The sequence below is a fragment of the Lepidochelys olivacea genome, assembly GCF_965140295.1.
Source record: "Lepidochelys olivacea isolate rLepOli2 genome assembly, chromosome: 11".
NCBI lineage: Eukaryota > Metazoa > Chordata > Testudines > Cheloniidae > Lepidochelys > Lepidochelys olivacea.
This window is the reverse complement of record NC_140421.1, coordinates 39,366,437-39,385,702: the sequence shown is the minus strand read 5'-3', so window position 1 is coordinate 39,385,702 and position 19,266 is coordinate 39,366,437. Positions and strand designations below refer to the sequence as shown.

At 40.0% G+C, this 19,266-nt stretch overlaps 1 protein-coding gene across 3 annotated transcripts in view; it reads right to left on the bottom strand.

The window, feature by feature from the left end:
* The window catches only part of UBR3 (ubiquitin protein ligase E3 component n-recognin 3), a 215,164-nt gene that overhangs the window by 159,799 nt on the left and 36,099 nt on the right, over positions 1 to 19,266 (bottom strand). For 2 of the 3 annotated variants that reach the window (XM_084642587.1, XM_084642588.1), the window contains exons 6-8: positions 15,848 to 15,914; positions 12,105 to 12,235; positions 7,040 to 7,268 (exon numbers count right to left, since the gene is read on the bottom strand). In XM_084642587.1, the coding sequence (XP_084498713.1) occupies positions 7,040 to 7,268; positions 12,105 to 12,235; positions 15,848 to 15,914 (427 nt within the window). Of the gene's footprint in view, positions 1 to 7,039; positions 7,269 to 11,908; positions 11,966 to 12,104; positions 12,236 to 15,847; positions 15,915 to 19,266 lie in introns of all 3 variants that reach the window. The other variant, XM_084642586.1, reaches the window with a different exon arrangement.

Genomic DNA, 19,266 nt, shown 5'->3' with positions numbered 1-19,266 from the left:
GGTGGAGAGAACGAGTTGTAGCACTTTGTATTGATGTGATCGGGCCCTACTAGGAATTGCAGGTTCTTCCTATGGGCCAAATGGATCACAATATGGAAGTACACATCTTGGAGGTTGTGATGCTTCTCGGGGTTATGGCCAGGGTTGTGCAGCACCTTGTCACCACCTGTCCTTGTCTCACCCCCAGTCTCTCCTCCAGCATTAAACAGCCAGACCAGCTCTGAGCCTCTATTTATAAAACAAGCCTGCTGATAGCTTACCCTTAGGTGAAATATACCAGGGCGTACCTCTGTAGCCCCAGACATAACTCCAACAATCTGTTATCTTCACTTGGAAACAGGGTACCTTCTGCTGCTTGTCTTTTCTGTAGTGACTCTCCCCTGAAGACTTTGCAATCTGTTGATTAGTATTTTGCTCAGTCTGTAAATAGGCATTCATTGTGAAGTATACAATATTCAGTTTACATATAGCCACATCAAGTTTCTTTCAGGTGGGAGATGCTTTTTATCACCTTTTGGTGACCAGTCCGAACTCACAGACCTTAAGACCATAATTTTCAGGAAGGATGGAGTGAGAGAGAACCTTACATATTATCTGTACATACATTTCATAAGGATTATGATAATCAGTGTGACACAAACTTTCGGTAGAGACCTGACATGACCCACTTTAACAAATTATCATGTAGGGACCAGACCCAAGGGATCGCTGTGCCCACTGCCAGTTGGCATCAAGAAGTCCCTGGGTGACAGAGATCAAGAACCACAAACCAGTCTTGTGCCTGAAAAGAAGGGATGATGTAGGCTGAATTTAAGACTGTGTATAAATGTGTTCAGTCTTCTCAGGTCTAGAATAGGATGAAGAGTCAGACCCTTTTTTCCTTCGGAATAACAAAATATCAGGAACAGAGGCCTCTTTCCCTGAGCTTTAGAGGTAACTCTGCTGTGGCTCCTAGGCAAAGCAGGATAGCCACTTCTTTTAGTTGATTATAAGAAGGGTCTCTGAAGACAGATAATGAAGGGGAATGGGTAGAGGGCCATGGACTGGAATTGGATGGAATAACCATGAGAGAACTTCCAGCACACACGTCTGTTATTCCAGTCCAAGCCCCATAGAAGAGAGCCAACCAGCATCTCAAGAAGGAGGTCTGGGCATAGCCCTTCCCCGATCTGAATGTGGCTCTCAAATCTCCTGCTGTCTGGAAGCAAGTGTAGTCTGGTTAGTGACTAAGGAAGATAACAGTCTCATACAAGAGTACCTCGTCTTCTTCCTAGATGGTTACTCAGAGAACTATTGCGAGTAGCTGGGTGTTTTCTGTCTAGCTTCCCTTGCCCTTGATATTTAAAGGGCCTGTGAATGGGGCAGAGGTGTAAATGCTTAGGGAGCCTCGTATCTAATATCTTTTTTGGGTGCATAGTGCATCATTGGTACATATGGTGAGTAAGTCTGAACACTCCAAGGGCAAGTCCTCAATTGTATTCTCCACCTCCCTAGGGATGAAAGAAGCCTGTAACCATGATGCTCTGCACACAGCTACCACAACAGCCAGGGATTTAGCCACCACGTCCAACGCATCCATGGCTGTCTGTAAAAGAGGTTGTCCTTCAGCAACAATGGCTTTAACGCTGACTTAGAGTATTGAAGAAGTTTGGCCAGAAAGGGAGATAACTCTGCCCTAGGTCAGATAGTTTCACAAACAAAGCTTGACAGTTAGCTACTTGTAGCTGGAGTGATGCTGACAAATAAGCCTTCCTTCTAAAGAGAGGCAATTTATTTGGGCCCTTGGCCTTAGGAATGTTCTTGGATAGTTTGGTTATCTCATGCAGGGCAGAGACTACTAATGAACCCAATGTTGGACAGGTATAAAATTGCTCAAACCTCTTTTGGGGGACTGGTCTTCCTTTCAATTCTTTTAGCAGCAATGTGGCTGGCATCTGCCATAGAATTTTAGCTGGTTCTAAGATGCCGTCATTAATTGGCAATGCTAGTCTAGCAAAAGAGGAGGAATGCAATATGTCAAACAGCTTGTAAGCTTTTTCTTCAATTACTGAGGTTTCTATTTCAAAAGGTCTCAGCTAAACAAGAGAGCATCTTCTGAAAGGCTCCAAAGCAGGTATGGGAGCCAAGGAAAATGCCTCATCAGGGACTATGAAAGATGTTCAAGAAGCTCAAGACATGCCAGTTCCTCCTCTGTCAGCTGTACTTGTTCCTCCCTGTCTTCAGATGGGGTTCTGACAATTGCTGCGGAATTGGAGCATGACCTTCTGCATTTTCTTCAGTGATAGGAGGGAGTTAGATTCCAAGATGCTCTAGACGGAAACCCCCACTATGCCCAACAGGGCCAAGGCAGAACAGGATAAGGCTGGTTTTGGTCAGTCCACTATCATTCCTGAGATGGATAAGTCAGAGATCTGGAGTGCCCCTGATTTGCAGAGAAAGACTTTCTCCTGATCTGTGTGAATGGTGAGAAGATTCTCTGCTGTAAGGTGGAGAGGTGTGTCCCGGAGATGAAGAGGAGTAGACTGCCTCCAAAGATAAGTCTGATTTTTGAGGTGACCTCAGTACCATGAGGTCAGAGACTCATGTCGATGCTGAGTGCAGTGCCATTGGTGCCAGAAATATAGCTACCTCCTCTAACAGTAGATTGGACAGTACCATAAATGTGTCAATTGTTACTGTCAATGCTGATACTGGGGGCAGCAGTTTGTGGTTGCCAGCACGGTCAGATGTAGGCACTGAGGATGCCTTATATATCTTCAGTGTACAGCTGGAAGTTGAACCAGCATCTCTTGCTCCGGTCACAAGAGCAGACCACGTGCTCAGTTCCTCGGAGGAGAGTAAGGGTTTAAGCATCTCCTCGTAGGAAGAGGGAGTTTTCATATCTCCCTTGCTTTGGTAAGGAGGCAGTAGTGGTCTTTGGTGCTGAAGTAGTAGCTGGAACCAATGTGGTCAGATGGTCTCAGATCCCTGACAGACAGTGCCATGGATTTTTTTGCCAGTACCAGCATTAAGTGTTGTGTGCTGGCTAACAAGGGCACTGGCTAACTGGGACTTGGACTTTACCAGTCCCATCTTAGAGATCAAGGCCTGTTCTTCAGGGTCTGAGGTCCCTTTCACTGATTGTCCAAGAAGATTCAACTTCAGCAGAGCATCTCTGGATTTTCTTGTGACGGTAGAAAACAGCACAAAGGATAGTAGTCTGGTACATGGATCTCACCAAAACAAAAAATGCCAGCTGCTATGACAGTCTGTAAGCAGAATGAGTCTGTCATGGGACTGGCACTGTTTAAAGCCTGAGGGCTTTGAATCTGCTATTGTAGGACCTTACAGCAGCACAGTTGTACGGCTGCAGCTGCGTCATTATAACATCTTCTGTGTAGCCGCTCTTTGCCAGTGGGAGGCATAATTAAACCATTCCCAATGAGCAGCGGTAGCTATGTCGGCGGGAGACGCACTGTCCACACCAGAGCTTTTGTCGGTGAAACTTACGTCGGTCAGGGATGGCCTTTTTCACACCCCTGACCAACAAAAGTTTTGCTGACAAAAGTTCCAGTGTAAACAAAGCCTAAATATACCTTAGTAGATTTCTTGCTACATCTTCTCGTTCCTCCTTTCCAGCATATCTGCATAAGCCTTTTTGCCAGTTCATCCATGCCTGAATCTCATTCAGATGGATAAGGCATTTGACCGTGTTAACTAGTTTTATGATTTAGAGGAAGAACTGTGTTTCATCAATATACTAAACACACTGTAACACACCCGTCTATGCAAATAAGAACATAAGAATGGCCATACTGGGTCAGACCACAGGTCCATCCAGCCCAGTATCATGTCTACCAACAGTGGCCAATGCCAGGAGTGAACCTAACAGGTAATGATCAAGTGATCCCTCTCCCGCCATCCCTCTCCACCCTCTGACAAACAGAGGCTAGTGACACCATTCCTTACCCATCCTGGCTAATAGCCATTAATGGACTTATAGGGCCACTGACCCAAGGGAAGAACAAGATGGAAGCCTGCAGAACTCCACGAGACAGCCATTGAGAGAGACGAGTAACTGTCCAGAATTATTCTGGAATCTTTCAGCAGTATGAGCAAAGCCACCAAAAGGCTTCCTATGTTGAGGGCTGCAGGCAAGTCAACCATACTTCATGATTAATGGAACTGGTAGCAGATGATAGATTCAAAAACAGATCACAAGGGGGACAATCTCCACCCTACCAAGGAGAAGATCTACCAAAACCATTTCCGCGCTCCAACCACATCTGTACCCAGACTCACAAACCTCAAGGAGACCAAGGCACCTCTCTCATATAAAGTTGCCTTGCCACAGCCTTCACAATAGTTTTAAATTCCAGAACCGAAAATAAAATATTGGCCAGAAATAGATCATTTTGAGTGCTGGTCATAGTAAGTTTCCTTACTTGACACTGTCAGTCTGCCCTGTCCTAAGGAAGGAGCTACCAATCTCTACCAATAATGAATCCAATTTTAATTTACTGGTCTTCACCGTCTCTAGTATCTCAGTAATCATGAATGGTCTAAATATCAAATCATGGCCACAGTCACAACAGTGAGCAATGATATGTACAACTGTGTATTACTGATATCAAAATCTGCCTTCCTATGTCTGCCTTCATATGCAGTATGCGCAGATACAAAATGGGGGATGCAAACCACTTCATGTCAAAATATAAAACATATAGTAATTAAAACAGCTGTCACTGCTAAGAGTTTCCTTGAATTATTAAAAAGGCAAACAATGAATCTTTGTGATACATGTCCAAAAAAGATTCTTAATAAGCTTTAAAATGCATTCAAATGCAAATGAACGTGCAAATTTGCTGTTTTCCTTCTTCCCCCTATTGAAACACTGATTCTTGAGTGCCCTAAACTCTCTTGTGTGTTAGCTGTTTGTTCCCAAAGTCTTTTAAAAAAAAAAATATTAAAGCAGTTCAGGCAACCACCAGATTACTTCAACATAACTACTGTTAAAACACTTTTTTTTAAGTAAGTCTTCTTAGTGCAAGACTAACAAACATAATCAAGATTAATAGCTTTATTTAGGCATAAGCTTTCGTGGGTTTAAAAAAGATGCATCTGAAGAAGTGGGGTTTTTTACCCATGAAAACTTATGCCTAAATAAATCTGTTTTTAGTCTTTAAGGTGCCACCGGACTCCATGTAGTTTTTGTGGATACTGACTAACACCTCTGATAATTAAGATTGTCTTCCAAGTAGGAATGTAGATCACTGTCAGTCTACACAGGAGGAGATTTATGTTCCAATTAACATTATCTCTACCCCACCCAACAATACGAATTCGGTGCAAAAATGGCACCTCTCTAAAAGCAGGGAAAATAGCTTTGTGAGGATTCTAGCAGATGATTCCCTAAGAACATGCAGTTGCTTGCCACAGCAGACACCAAATATCAGGTGAGATCCTTACCGCCTGCTCAAGCTCCCATTACATCTGGTAAAAGGGGTGGAGCTGCATAAAGGAGCACTAAAAGTCCTCGGTGCAGATGAAGGAGGAGTCCCCTTGCATAGGCACTACAGAAGGTGGACTGCTTGCAAGCCTTGGGATAGGCTTTATACCGGGGTTGGGTACATCATGCAGCACAGTGGAGATTCCAGACAGCTCTGAAGCCCATAGGGGAAGCCAGGAACGTGCCATAACTCACAAAAGGCTCTTAGGGCTCAGACAGGCTCTCTCAGAGCAACCCAGAAGCAGGAAGGCGCAAAAGGTGGATTAAAGCTACCATAACCTCGCCTGCCACTAGGCTGCAATTTCTGGCACAGCACAAACAATGAGGAGTCCTTGTGGCACCTTAGAGACTAACAAATTTATTAGGGCATAAGCTTTCGTGGGCTAGAACCCACTTCATCAGATGCATGGAGTGGAAAATACAGTAGCAGGTATAAATACACAGCACATGAAAAGATGGGAGTTGCCTTACCAAGTGGGAGGTCAGTCTAACAAGACAATTCAATTAACAGTAGGCTACCAAGGGAGGAAAAATCACTTTTGTAGTGATAATGAGAGTGGCCTATTTCAAACTGTTGACAAGAAGGTGTGAGTAATAGTAGGGGGAAATTAGTATGGGGGAAATTAGGTTTTGTAATGACCCAACCACTCCCACTCTTTATTCAGGCCTAATCTGATGGTGTTCAATTTGCAAATTAATTCTAGTTCTGCAGTTTCACGTCCCAACATGCTTACAGATGATTAGTCTATACTGATAGCCAAGAAGCCAGAATCCTAGAGATATTTAAACAATACCTAGTTTTTAATAATGCAGTGTAAAGTTCTGCTAGTGTATCTCTGGTCTAGCAAAGTCACTTGACATTTGAATTGGCAATGGTAAGACTAAAAGACATCAGCATATATGAGCAATTCAGAGGATAACATTGTTATTCAAAACTTTTAAAGTGATTTATTTTGGGCAAGGAAAAAGTAGGCTCTGGGTCTTCACTAATGGGTTTACCCACTGTGCAGTATATTACATTCAGGTCTCCACTGTATCAGAATGCAAAGTGTCTAAACAGTAGTGTTTGTGAGGAGATTAATCATATTCTTAATTAATAATATCATGCATCGCAAAAGGCACTCCTCTCAGGGAAGGAAAATTAGAACCATTTAGAAGACAAGTGATGTCATGAAAGACTTTGAAAAATATTATGTTTAATAAAATCTCAACTTATATATAGTGCCATTCGTTGCAAAGCACAGCACTTTATGAACTGTATAAATGGAATCACTTCACCTGACACTGAAATGTGGCTACCTCTGAGGTGAAACATTCTGCTGTTTTATGTCATCCTACACTGTAGTTAAAAAAAACAGCATAAAATGCCAGTGACATACTGAATAAAGCTATTCTTACATTTCCCAAAAAGTTTTATGGTCTCTAGCTCCCAGTACGTGAGGCTACAACCTGTCCAGTTCTGAAAAGTTAGTGGCTAACTCAAAAACAGAAGATGAAACATTCAGTACAAGTCTCTTGTTTGATATTAATGAAAACAAGAATTCAACTTACCTTGCAGCTCACTTTTAATAAGACAACTTTCCATCATATATAATAGGACAGTGACCATAATATCCAACAGCTGACATTCTTCTGTCACTTGACGTGCTAGCTCTTCATTGCTGAATAACTGAACGCTGATATGCACAATTCTATTAGACATAGTGTCTGATTCATGGCTTTTCTTCAGTGTTTTCATAATAAAAGCATAATGCTGAACAAAAGTTTTAGTAAAGGCAATCTGCAAATTTAAAAATAAAAAGAATTTTAATATTACAATAGTTATATTTCCTCTTATTTAAAAAAATGTATTTGCAAACATACAATCAGTATTGCAGAGAAACATCAGATTTATCACAACAGGTCAAAAATCTGTGGTCCACCTTATCCAATATCCTGCTTCAGAAGAAGGTGCAGGAAATCTCACAATGGAATATCCTGGTCTTCCCAGCCTTCATCTTATATAATTGCATGTGTTCTCATTACACATGTAAATGACTCATCCTTTTTTAATATCTTGGTTCTTATGACTGAACCCTTAATTGTAGCATAACTGTTCAGTTACAGAAGGAACTAATCTAATCCTACTAAAATCTTGCTATCAATATCTTCTGACAATGAGTTCCACAAGCCAATTAAACACTGTATAAAAACTCATTCCTACCAGTTTTAAATTTGCCATCTTTTTCATTAGATATCCCCTTGCTCTTGTATTATGAAAAGGATAAACAGGAACTTCCAACTTAACTTCTCTACCATTCATTGTTTTATATATTTCTATAATGTCTTCTATTGGTAATCTCTCTAAACTAAAAAAAATAGGACTAATGTTTTCAATATTTCCTCATCAGGAAGTCTTTCTGTGACTTTCATTTTCTTTCCCTATCTCTAGATCCCAAATTTTTCTTCTAGAACCTTTTCCACATAGGATGACCGAAATGAACAAAGTATTCACCTAGACAAATTAGAGGATTGGGCCAAAAGAAATCTGATGAGGTTCAACAAGGACAAGTGCAGAGTCCTGCACTTAGGACGGAAGAATCCCATGCATCGCTACAGACTAGAGACCGAATGGCTAGGCAGCAGTTCTGCAGAAAAGGACCTAGGGGTTACAGTAGACGGGAAGCTGGATATGAGTCAACAGTGTGCCCTTGTTGCCAAGAAGGCCGATGGCATTTTGGGATGTATACGTAGGGGCACTGACAGCAGATCGAGGGACATGATCGTTCCCCTCTATTCGATATTGGTGAGGCCTCATCTGGAGTACTGTGTCCAGTTTTGGGCCCCACACTACAAGAAGGATGTGGATAAATTGGAAAGAGTCCAGCGGAGGGCAACAAAAATGATTAGGGGACTGGAACACATGACTTATGAGGAGAGGCTGAGGGAACGGGGATTGTTTAGCCTGCGAAAGAGAAGAATGAGGGGGGATTTGATAGCTGCTTTCAACTACCTGAAAGGGGGTTCCAAAGAGGATGGATCTAGACTGTTCTCAGTGGTAGCTGATGACAGAACAAAGAGTAATGGTCTCAAGTTGCAGTGGGGGAGGTTTAGGTTGGATATTAGGAAAAACTTTTTCACTAGGAGGGTGGTGAAACACTGGAATGCGTTACCTAGGGAGGTGGTGGAATCTCCTTCCTTAGATATTTTTAAGGTCAGGCTTGACAAAGTCCTGGCTGGGATAATTTAGTTGGGGATTGGTCCTGCTTTGAGCAGGGGGTTGGACTAGATGACCTCCTGAGGTCCCTTCCAACCCTGATATTCTATGATTCTATTCTATGATTCAAGTTGAAAGTGTGCCACTGATTTAAGTAATGGCAATATTAAAATTTCAAGACCATTATTCAGTATTACTATTATTTTTACATTCTAACATCATGCTTGATTTTTTTACTGCTGCTGTCATACAGCAACTGTTCTCATTGAGTTGTCTGCAATGTCATCCAGGTCTTTCTCATAGATGGTTTCACTTAAGACAGAGCTGCAGTGTATATGAGCAGTTCATATTATTTGCCAACATTGAATTTCATCAGCCATCATGGCTTCCCATATATTTATCTTTGCTAGGTCTCTCTGGACTCCTTTAGTGCCTTCTCTAGTGCCAGAGGATGTTGTGAAGTCCAAGACTATAACAGGGTCCAAAAAAGAACTAGATAAATTCATGGAGGATAGATCCATCAATGACTATCCAAGATAGACAGGCATGGTGTCCTTAGCCTCTGTTTGCCAGAAGCTGATAATGGGTGACAGGGGATGGATCATTTGATTACCTGTTCTGTTCATTCCCTTTGAAGCACCTGGCTTTGGCCACTGTCAGAAGACAGGATATTGGGCTAGATGGACCTTTGGTCTGACCCAGTATGGTCTTATGTTCTAGGTTTGATTCTCCTAAATAATTCTGTCATCTACAAAGGTTTCCCACATCATTGTTAAAATGTTTTTTTCCAGATCAGTAATTAATATATTGAAACAATATCAGTTGTAGTATGGATCCTTGGGGCACCCCACTCTTAACGTTTCATCATGTTATAAACTGACCTTTTATTTATACTTTTGTCTTTTAGCCAATTTTTAATTCATTTCAAATTTCAAACCTAAGTGCCACTGCTGTTCTAAACTTCCACCATATGGACTTGTTTAGTCTGAAGAGATGAGATAATGCAAGCTGTTTTAGTGATTAAAGAAAATTTTCAGCTCAATAACTAAAATCCCACGTCTAGTCTAAAACCTGTCCTCTGAAAGTGTTAAATCTTTCTGGAACATAAAGTAGGCATTTTAAGGCTACCTTTAAGCCAATTGTGGCTTCCATGGTCTGAGAATACAAAATCACTACTTCACTTTACCCATGTCTGTCCACACTCTGAAATACATGGCCCATTTTTATTAAGAACACTGCAGTTTCCTACTTTTATTGGAACTGATTCTCCACAATACTGTGAAGCATAAAGGGACCATAAACAGGCCCCCTCTCCCCTGAATAAAGTAAGCCCAGAGTAGCGGATATGTTTGGAGTATACTGTGCATTGATTATTCTTGGCTGGAGGATAGCCTTCAGATACCATTCAATCCAGACCATAAGTTACAGTCGATGACACTATATTTCTGCAGAAATGAAAAAAGAGGATTTGGCCTTTTTAGAGAGACAAGGTGGGGGAGGTAATAATTTTCAGAGACAACAGAATTTGGTCCAATAAAAGACATTATCTCACTCACCTTCTCTCTCTACTATCCTGGGACTGACGCAGCTACAGCACTGTAAAATCTATCCCTACAGCATTCAGTGGGCCAAAGAGCACCAGTAGAGAATCATATAAAATTAAGTCAGAAGAGCGCAAGCATAGGTATCGTAGAATATCAGGGGTGAAAGGGATCTCACGAGGTCATCTACTCCAACCTCCTGCTCAAAGCAGGACCAATCTCCAATTAAATCAAACTGATTCTTCTGCTGAAAGCCAAATAACTGACTTCTGATATTCCTATCCAAACTTAGGCTGGATTTACACAGGGAGGGTTACCCTTGAACTATCTATGCATCTACATAGCTTATTTCCATTTAAGAACTTTATTTCTTGTGGTACTGTACAGCAATAAGAAACTGAACTAATTGATGATCTTGTGGTTAACATATGAGACTAGATGCAGGAGATCTGGTTTCAATTACCAGTTGTATCAGACACTTCTCTCTGTGCCTCAGTTCCCCATCTGTAAAAGGTAGGTAAACCTTCCTTTCTCCAATAGCTTGTAAGGTCTTTAGGCAGGACTGTCTCTTTCTACATTCATTTAACATTTTAAAAAAGGAAAAACTGGTACAATTCAATGACTGAACTGAACTAATATGTAGTATACAACTTCACAGAATAACTTTGCAATCTTCACCATTCCTTTCCCTTCACTTGTGTCTCTTGTTACATCATATCTAGTAGGACTTCTAAGCTCCCTGGGACACGGTCTGTATATTATTTGTTTTGTAAAGCACTAGAACTGGTTGTAAAATGGTGGTTTCCTCCCTTGAGATGATTTCCTATTTTTGTCCAAAAAAAAAAAAATCTGAACAAACTTGGTTGTCTGATTTACTAAAATTTGAGGAAAATAGACATTTTCTGCAAAAATATAATTAAGTCAAAAACCCAATTTTCTGCCAAAAATAAATTCGATTAAAAAGTAATTTGACCAGTCCTACCTGACACACTTCGGGAGCTGTAGAGGTAATAAGGCATAATGTTCTGCTTCCAAAAGTCATCAGTTAACACACATTAAAATTAGCAGGTCTCAACAACAGCAGATATTCTTTCACAATAAAGATGTGAACCAAGTCATTTCTTATAACCAGATGAGATATGAGTTATTATTTATTCCTCAGTTTATTATAGGTGGCATAGGTAAAAATGTCTATAGTTAAGCCTGACACTTTCCAAGAGATTTTAAATTAGCACCAGGGGATTGAGGAAACCCAATTAAAAACTACATAAAGCAGTCAAGCTAATTTTTATCATAGAAAAAATATTGTATTAACACATCCTCCTGCCACAAGAATTACATGCACTGGATCTTTAACTAACTAGTTCTAAAGAGTATATTAACAGTAACAAAATATCTCAGGAGCAGATGTCTCTTCCCCATCCTAAATGTCTGATGTCTAAGGAAACTTGAGGGGGGTGGGGAGGGGGAAAGAATGGGTGTAGAGAAACAGCTTGTTGATATTGCACTTGCTCCAAGTCTGGAAACTAAAACTGTGAAGGCTTGTATGTATCTGCCCTTCAGAGAGCTAGATCTTATAAAGTCTAACAAAGCTTATGAGCTAAAATGGGAATAGCCAAAACAACAAAACAAACAATACTCTGGCTCCTGAAGGAATTTTCAGAACGGAATTATTCAGCCAACCTGTTTTGTCCACATCTCCTTCCATGTATTGTGCGGCTCTGGGCATACCAACAAACCCTCAAATAATAAAAGAACACAGGGTTTGTTATATTAATTATTTATATCAACCATATATGTACTCATGCAAGATGCAATACAAGCTGAAAGTGAGTGAGTAAAGGAAATTGTTTTGGGGGGAAGGAGGGCATGTAAATACCTTATAATCTTGATCTGGTAGCATGTTGAGTAAGAAAGTTACCATCTTTTGTGGAAATTCATATTTTATTGTCCAAAATAATAATTCTTCTAGAAAACATTTATGCTTTAAAACATCCATGATGGACTGATCTGCATAAACAGTAGGAGAACAGAGGGGAGTAAAAGACTTCAGAATGACTTTACATATCACAAAGGACATCCCAACATTAGTTTATTAATATTCTATTTAACTTCCTAGATCAGGGGTGGCCAACCGGTGGCTCGGGAGCCACATGCGGCTCTTCAGAAGTTAACATGAGGCTCCTTGTAGAGGCACCCACTCCGGGGCTGGAGCTACAGGCACCAACTTTCCAATGTGCCAGCGGGTGCTCACTGCTCAACCCCTGGCTCTGCCACAGGCCCTGCCCCCCCTCCACCCCTTCCCACCTCCTCCCCTGAGCCTGCCCTGGCCCTAGCTCCTCTTCCTCTCCCCCCTCATCCTCCCAAACCTCCTGCATGCCACGAAACAGCTGATCGGGGGGTATGGGGAGAGATGGGGAGGCACTGATCAGCGGGGCTGCTGGCGGGTGGGAGGCACTGGGAGCGGGAAGGGGGAGCTGATGGGGGGCTGCTGACGTATTACTGTGGCTCTTTGGCAATGTACATTGGTAAATTCTGGCTCCTTCTCAGGCTCAGGTTGGCCACCCCTGTACTAGATGCAAATATCTAAGAATCAGGAACATCTTAATGCTACTATCCTGCTAATGTTGATTAAAGGGTTTTCTAATACTTGAGGAAAAAAGTTAGCTATCACCAATACTGTATCAAGTATATGCTTGTAATGATTTCATTCCTGCAGTCATCAGTGGAAGTCCTCAGTACAAATCAGCTGCAGAATCAAGCCCTTATACAGAACCCAATCTATCAACCTTACACTGGGTAGTGACTTACTCTGCAAATAGACACACTGGGTCAGACCTTCAGCTGATGGAAATTGTCATAGTTCCACTGACTTCAATTGAGCTACAACAATTTATACAAATTGAAGATTTAGTCATTGATTTCAGTAGAATTACTGATGGAGTACAGTACTATTCAACAGGAGCAAGTGTGGCAGAATCTGACCCACACTAATTGAATGTTAAAACTGTGATATAAATTAGGTTTAATTCCTAAAAACATATATGATCTTTTTGAAAACTTTTAAAACCTTTAAATAAAATGTAACACTTACATAACATTTTGCCTCTTCCAATCAATTTACATACAAATAATAAATTCTCAAAACAATCTTGTGAAGTAGGCAAGTATTATCCCAAATCTATACAATGAAAAAACTGATAAATAAAGCAGCTTTTCCAAAAATTATAAACCAAGTTAGTAGTAGAACAGGGATCAAAACCCAGTTTATCTCAACTCCCACACTCATTATGAGTCTACTAAATCACACAGTATCTCCACTGTCCTTCAAAGCTCTAATACTTACTATTCCACAGATAACATAACATGTCCACTCCTACAGTATGGAGAGATTTATGCAAATATGACCCTCCTGTACCTACTGGAGCCAACCGGGCTCAGGGAAAGGGAATCTTTCCCCAGAGGAGGGCAAGCAGCAGTAATGCCACCTCTCCCCCAAAGAAGGCAGAGATAAATTCCAACCAGGATTTTATAAAGGCTCCACCAAATCAGGGCAGGCAGTGCAAGAAATGCTGAATCAGTGCATCTCCTGGCCTGGCACTGTTCCCCACCCCTCCAGGCCAGACCCAATTATTTGTGGGATGTATTGGATGGCTTTAGGCCCAACAGTGAAGGGGGAATTGCTAGCATTTTGTGCCACTTTGCCCACTCCAGGTGAGCTTACCACCTGCATAGCCAACGTTCCATAGTCACATGCCAGTGGTGGACTCTGTCCTCTATGTTGGAATTTTCAGAAATTGTTAAAATATCACAAGAAATATGAACAATTTAAACTTGAGAGGCATTTTCATGAGGAGTCTCTTTTTCCAATCCAAACAAAGAAGAAAATCTATCTATGTTCTGGAAACGTGATATCAGAGAATTCATTTTTACCTCTCTTAATCCTGAATATTCCATCAAAAATCACCAGTCGCTTACTACAGCAAGCATGCTACAATAATTTAGGGTCTAATCTTCCTCCCTTTTAAAAAGAAGTGTGTATGAATTTACTACTGATTAAAGATGCCGGCTTGACGGCCATGCAGATTGAAATCATCCATCTGCAGAACAGACAAAATGATTACAAGAAGTAATGCTTCCGCTCTACTCTGGGCTGATTAGGCTTCAAATGGAGTATTGTGTCCAGTTCTGGGCACCACATTTCAGGAAAGATGTGAACAAAAGGGGGAAATCCAGAGAAGAGCAATGAAAATGATTAAAGGTCTAGAAAATGTGACCTACGAAGGAAGATTGAAAAAACTGGGTTTGTTTAGTCTGGAAAAGAGAAGACAGAAGGGACATAATAACTATTTTCAAGTGCATGAAAGATTGTTACAAGGAAGAGGGAGAAAATTGTTGTTCTTAACCACTGAGGATAGGACAAGAAGCAATGGGCTTAAATTGCAGCAAGGGAGGTTTAGGTTGGACATTAGGAAAAGCTTTCTAACTGTCAGGGTGGTTAAGCACTGGAATAAATTTCCTAGGGAGGTTGTGGAATCTCCATCATTTGGAGATTTTTAAGAGCAGATTAGACAAACACCTTTCAGGGACGGTCTAGATAATACTGAGTCCAGCCATGAGTGCAGGGGACTGGACTAGATGACCTCTTGAAGTCCCTTCCAGGCCTATGACTCTAGGTACATTTCAAATTCAAACACCACATCCTCACTTTCAAGTCTTTCCAAAGCTTTGTTCATGCCTTCGTTACTGTTTTCCCTACAGAAATTCCCTTCTCATGCCTTGTGGCTACCCAGTGCTATCTTCCTGTCTTATCATACCCACAAATAATGGTATAATGTAATTTTAAAGAAAGGGAGGCATTTGTCTCTTGAAAATATCAGTATGGAAGGCATTAACAATTGCCATTAGCACCTTTTCAGAACAATAAACCTATCAACAAAAAGCTTAAAACATGGATATTCTCCCACCTCTAATCCCCAAAGGGCTAAATCCTCATGTACTTTGTCAGTCATTCTTCAGATAAAACTCTCATTGACCTCAGTGGGAATTTTGCTTAAACTGAACTAAAGATGGCAGGATGTGGCCCACAGAGAGGGATGATTTAAAGGCAAGTTATAAATGTGAGTAGTTTCAAAGGAGTCTCCATTTGAATATCTATTTCTAATGACATTTCTTTTCATATTAAAGTGTCATTACAGGATCAGTTTACTTTAAGACCAAAAAGGATCAGAAGGAAAGTGTTCTTGTCTGGCCCAAATTACAATTATATTGCTCACCAAAATAAAGACAGACATCGTCAGGAACAAATTAAGCCTTCCACTAGGTTTTTTAAATTTATTAGCATTTGAAAAACCTTCCACCTAAATACTGACAACACAATGTGTTTTTAGAAGTTCCCTTGCAAAACAAAGGCGACGAATGATCAGCTGATACCAAATACTGAATGGTAGTACTAGCTTCCTCATGAGATGAGAGCTGCAGATTAAAAATACTCACTGACAAGTTAAATGCCTGTGTCACATGCAGTTTCCCAGTGCTTAAAAACAGACTGAGCGTTTTTAGATACAATAAGATAAGACACAAAGAAAGCATAATAAATGGAGATCATTACTTCATAAATACCTTTGGTACTGGTGCTTAGTTTCACCCTCTTGCGCTTGCCCACACCTTGGCTTCCATCCTGGTCCTCCTGGAGTAGGGGAAGAGATTACAAAACTCAATAGCTGTACAGAGTTTACTACAGAGAGTAAATACTCTGTAATTCACTTCTGGATTAAACACACAGCTAAAAAACAACAGGAGACCCTGTGCATACTTGCTAATAGGACAATGTTTTATCTGCTAAGGGAACCACAGACTCAATAAAATGCATTAGAAAAATACATTTTAAAAAATGGTTTCCCCAAGGACAACATTATTATGTGCAAGATCAGACATTTTAACTTATTTGATTCATTTTGCTGGCTACTTTACTTTCTTTCTGAAACTAATTGCTCAAAAACGTTTACATAGGTAAAACATCTAGATACGGTACATGTAACTATGAAGTTTAATTTTTATCCCTTTATAGGTGGTTTTTTGGTTTGGGGTTTGTTGTTTTTTGCACGGATAGCCTCTTCTGGCTTTTCCAGCCAAATAACGTCTATGAATCTGAGATGGCAACACAAATAATTGAGTAGACATTTTCTAATCAATTTAAATGTTTCTATCCCACATTGAAATAATTTAATTTGTTGGCAGCCAGTTACAATTAGAAGAGCCCTAGCAAATAAAGTAATATTTCAGATATATAAAAGGCACTTGTCATCTAAAGTGCACAGAACGCTTTATAAACAAGCAAGCCAGCCTTACAGAAACCAATTTAGATTAAAAACATGATCATCACCACTTAAATGGGAAAGATGGGGCATAAAAAGAGAAAGTGACATGCAGACAGATATATGAGTTGAGGTTAGGATGCTGGATCCTGGCCTCCAAGTCTACTGTTCTAACAAGCAGATGACACTACGCCCACTATAATATTAGCGAAGCAAGTTAAATATATTTGTCTTCATTACAGTTTCTGAAATGTGTGATTTCATCCATTTAAGAGGATGAAAGCTATGATCAAATTTGGGGAATAAAGTATCATTTTCTTGAAGAATATTTTCTTCAACTGAAATGTGTGCTGATTATTTGGTCTCCCAAGTCTCAGTAGGGGAGTATTAAATCTTAATGGAAAGAGTTGAAGTTTAACAGCAATGCATCCTGAACACTAATCTTTTTAGATTCATCTTAAATACAAAAGGGAAAGTACCTTGCTGAATGTCATCCCTCTCCAATTACTCTCCCATGAACTAAAATACACTTAGAATTCTAAAGGACAGAATAATTCACCACTACTACTTATTCAGGAAAAAAAAAGTCCTACATGAGGAGAAAGCACAATCTTTTCTAACGAACTTATTTTCAATTTTGCTTTAAGGCAGTTTTGCGTTAGTGTTCTTGATGCAGAGAGTTATTGAACAGTAAGTAATATTTCCCTTGCAGTAATTTGCGCTGGAGAAACTGAACAAGGTTAAAAGCTTGTTTATTAAAGTATCTTAGAGTAAATTAACTGGATTTATATTTATAAATGTGTATTTCAGGTCCCACATTTATAAAAGGCTCTTCAGTCTCTTTTTGAGTTGCTAAAAAAACTGAGGGAATCTGGAAGTTATTTTTACCCTCACCCCACATCATATTTACTTGTAATCTCCGATTTGTCTGAAAATATGTCAGACAAATTAAGAAAAAAATGTACTCATAAATTAAAATTGGTTGTGTTTGTTTATTGTTAATCCTTCTTGCTATAGATGTCTCTAAATAAAAGTCCTGGTTGAGATCAAGTGTGAAAATGCTCACTCATGCTCTTTAAGATTACATTTCAATAGGAAAAAAGAAAAGGAGTACTTGTGGCACCTTAGAGACTAACCAATTTATTTGAGCATAAGCCCATCCGATGAAGTGAGCTGTAGCTCATGAAAGCTTATGCTCAAATAAATTGGTTAGTCTCTAAGGTGCCACAAGTACTCCTTTCCTTTTTGTGAATACAGACTAACATGGCTGCTACTCTGAAACATTTCAATAGGGTAACTGAGAACTTGACTCAGATCCCAGATAGGACCAAATTTCTCAGTTTTAATAATAATAAATAATAAAAACAACTGCATTCTTAACATAGTTGCTAGTTTGATCTAACATATGGCAATTTGCAGCTTTATACTCGAGTCTGGAAAGAAAGAATGAATTAAGTGTCCACAAGGTGTAAAACGCTAACTGACAGGCATATTTCAATTGCTGGTATTCTTTCCCCACTAACCCAAGCAATTCCTTTCCCTTGGGCCATCCATTCTATTCCCCAACCTTCCTTTTAAACTGTTATACTTCACCCAGAGAAATAAATCCTTTTCCCTTTCCATAGTACCAATATACCTCCCTAGTCCCCATTCATACCCCACCATCCTTTCCAAAAGGAATGCCATATCTGATCCCTCCCCAAACTACCATAATAGCATCAGTTTCCTTCCCTCACAATAGAGCAATCACAAACAAGGAGTGAGCATCATTCTGAATCAAATTCAGAATATTAAGATGAACTTTCTTTTGTTTCATTTAATGTCTCATCAGTAGTATTTCTAGTCGTTATTTCATATTGTGGGGTTGTGTTCGAGTAAAGATATGGTTAAAGAATAGCAAGCAGTACTTTGAAAAATGTCAACTTATAAATAGCACTGCTGAGAGCATAACATGCAGGGAGCTGGTGACAACAGAGTCAAGCATCTGATGTAACTTATTGTAGGTATAAACAAACAATAGATTTTTCATTGCTACACCTGTTCAAATAGATTTTAGGATACACTAATGACTGCTGTCTATTCCTGTCAGCTGGGACTAAGCTATCTGGAAGACTGTTAAAAGTTTTGTAAAAAAAAAAAAAAAAATTAGGTCCATAAAAACAATATTTCAAGCAAGTTAAGAATACATTAATAAAGCAACTCTACAGTGATGTAACTAGTCCCCAACAATTCTCTTTGCCAATTCCAGCTAACCCACACATAGGTTTTTCTCCTTCTCCCCTACCAAACATGATTAGTAAATAAGGCCAGGTCTACACCAGGGAATTTATGTAAGAAAATATTCCCACTGTTGCTATCACCAGCTCAGCTGCAACAGTGTTAGCATCACTGGGATATCTAGTGCCTAACACTGCTCACACCCCTTTTAGCATTATCTGTATTAAACCTGCTTAGAACAAGTCTAATTGACATGATACTGAAAATGACTGCTGGAAAGAGAAAGCCACCTGTGCTAGATATAGCAATTTCCTGCCATACCCTTGGGTGAGCTATTTGAATTAAGTTTAAGTATCTTTGGGGCCCATGGTATTAAATTAATGGTTTATGTATTACTGTGGGCTAGAATTGTATGTAATTTCCTGGTGGGGCGGGGGGAGGCGAGGAGAGGGAAATGTAACAAATGACAGACCTTGGTGTTCAAAGGACTATACCGAACGAAGTGCC